Source organism: Malus sylvestris, chromosome 6 (assembly GCF_916048215.2).
Source record: "Malus sylvestris chromosome 6, drMalSylv7.2, whole genome shotgun sequence".
NCBI classification, from domain to species: domain Eukaryota; kingdom Viridiplantae; phylum Streptophyta; class Magnoliopsida; order Rosales; family Rosaceae; genus Malus; species Malus sylvestris.
In genome coordinates, this window is record NC_062265.1 from 10,888,814 (window position 1) to 10,890,533 (window position 1,720).

General features: G+C 39.8%; 1 protein-coding gene across 1 annotated transcript; it reads left to right on the forward strand.

The window, feature by feature from the left end:
- Positions 1–820: 820 nt before the first annotated feature.
- On the forward strand, positions 821–1,122 carry LOC126625439 (18.3 kDa class I heat shock protein-like; the record flags this gene model as incomplete). Its single annotated transcript, XM_050294534.1, has 1 exon — positions 821–1,122. A coding segment is annotated over exon 1 (300 nt), but the record flags the coding sequence as incomplete, so codon positions are not given.
- Positions 1,123–1,720: the final 598 nt, after the last annotated feature.

Below are 1,720 nucleotides of genomic sequence, written 5' to 3' on the forward strand. Positions count from 1 at the left end.
CAGAATAATCATCTTGCTTGAAGGGGTTTTGTTTTATGCACAATAATGATCATTATTTGTGGGAAACAAAACATTTTAATGGCTCAATGACCCGAAGCCGAGTCATCATGTTGTCCAATAATTTAATGGATATGGTAGTTGTCATGTCACCGTCTAAATCTGAATCAGCCGGACTAACACATCAACACCTATCCATGTTAACAGGAACTGCTCAAGGAGGTCTTTTGGGGAGGCAGATTCTCTTCACTCCCACTTCCCGTGCATTCCCATACCTTCCTATTTTGTGTGATTATGGTTAAACACATCAATATTTTATATATATATATATTTTTTTATAAAGATAATAAGATAAAAATGAATAGTAATATAAAATGTTGACGTGGCTTAACAATGACCACACAAACAGGAGGGCACATGAATCTGCCTTCGTCTTTTGGAGTTTACAAACCAATGGTAAATTAGATGTGTCTCAATCGTTAACTTTAATTCACTTTTCTAAACCAGTAAATAATATGATCATTCTCATAATTCAACTGTTATTTACAGTCTAAAATAAGTGTGTGACAACTCCTTTGAAGTTAGAACCAGTGATTTAAATATCGATAATATCGGCGAAATATCGCCGATATTATCGTTTTTTGCAGAGTTCGATATTTATACACAGATCCATAAGGTTTTCGTCAAAATATCGAGGAAATATCGATAATATCGATAATATCGTGATATTATCGATATTTCCTCTTGAAAATGAAAAGGCGACGGCGACGGCGAGTTGGAGAGCCAGGGGTTGAGCGCTGGATGAAGGAGAAACCCAAGCATCCAATGGCTCTCAATCTCTTTGGCAACGGCCGACGAAGCAGCGTCTTCGACCCCTTCTCTCTCGACATCTGGGACCCGTTCGAGGGCTTCGGCACTCTGGCCAACTTCCCCTCATCCGCCCGGGAAACAACCGCCATCGCCAACACGCGCATCGACTGGAAGGAGACCCCGGAGGCCCACATCTTCAAGGCGGACCTCCCGGGGATCAAAAAGGAAGAGGTGAAAGTGGAGGTGGAGGACGGGAGGGTCCTGCATATCAGCGGCGAGAGGAGCAGGGAGCAGGAGGAGAAGACGAAGAACTGGAGAAGGGAGAAGCTCAGAAGTTCTAGAGAGAAGGAAGGGAGAGAAGAGAAAGACAGAAGTTCTAGAGAGAGAAGGATCTAGAGTGAGACTCTCTGTGGGCGTGCGTGGTTTTGGCTTTTGGGGGGGGGTCTGTCTGTGACACACTGACTCACTGACTCTCTCTTCTGCGTGTGATGTGTGGTGGTGTGAGAAAAAAAAGAATCCAATGCAATGATCCAATCCAAATAATTCAAAATCAAATAAAAAAACATATAAATAATTCAAAAGCATCTCCAAATAATTTTGACAAGACACTCACTCTACACATGTGTAGAGATGATGAAGATAGTGAACAAATTGAACCTCATAGGAGCTCTATGTGGTACTAAAGTGTAAAATATTGTACTAATTCATTATATATAAATGATTATGGTGTGTTTAGACTTCTTTCATTAATTACTACATATTTTCTACACTCACAATGTTTGTCAGCTCGCTATATAATCAACTTGATAATGTTAAATCCATCATGCAATGCATTTCCTTCCAATTTTTTGTGATAAACTAATAGATAATTGACTAAATAAACATCCTGCAAAGTTTCAATAAAAATTTCCAA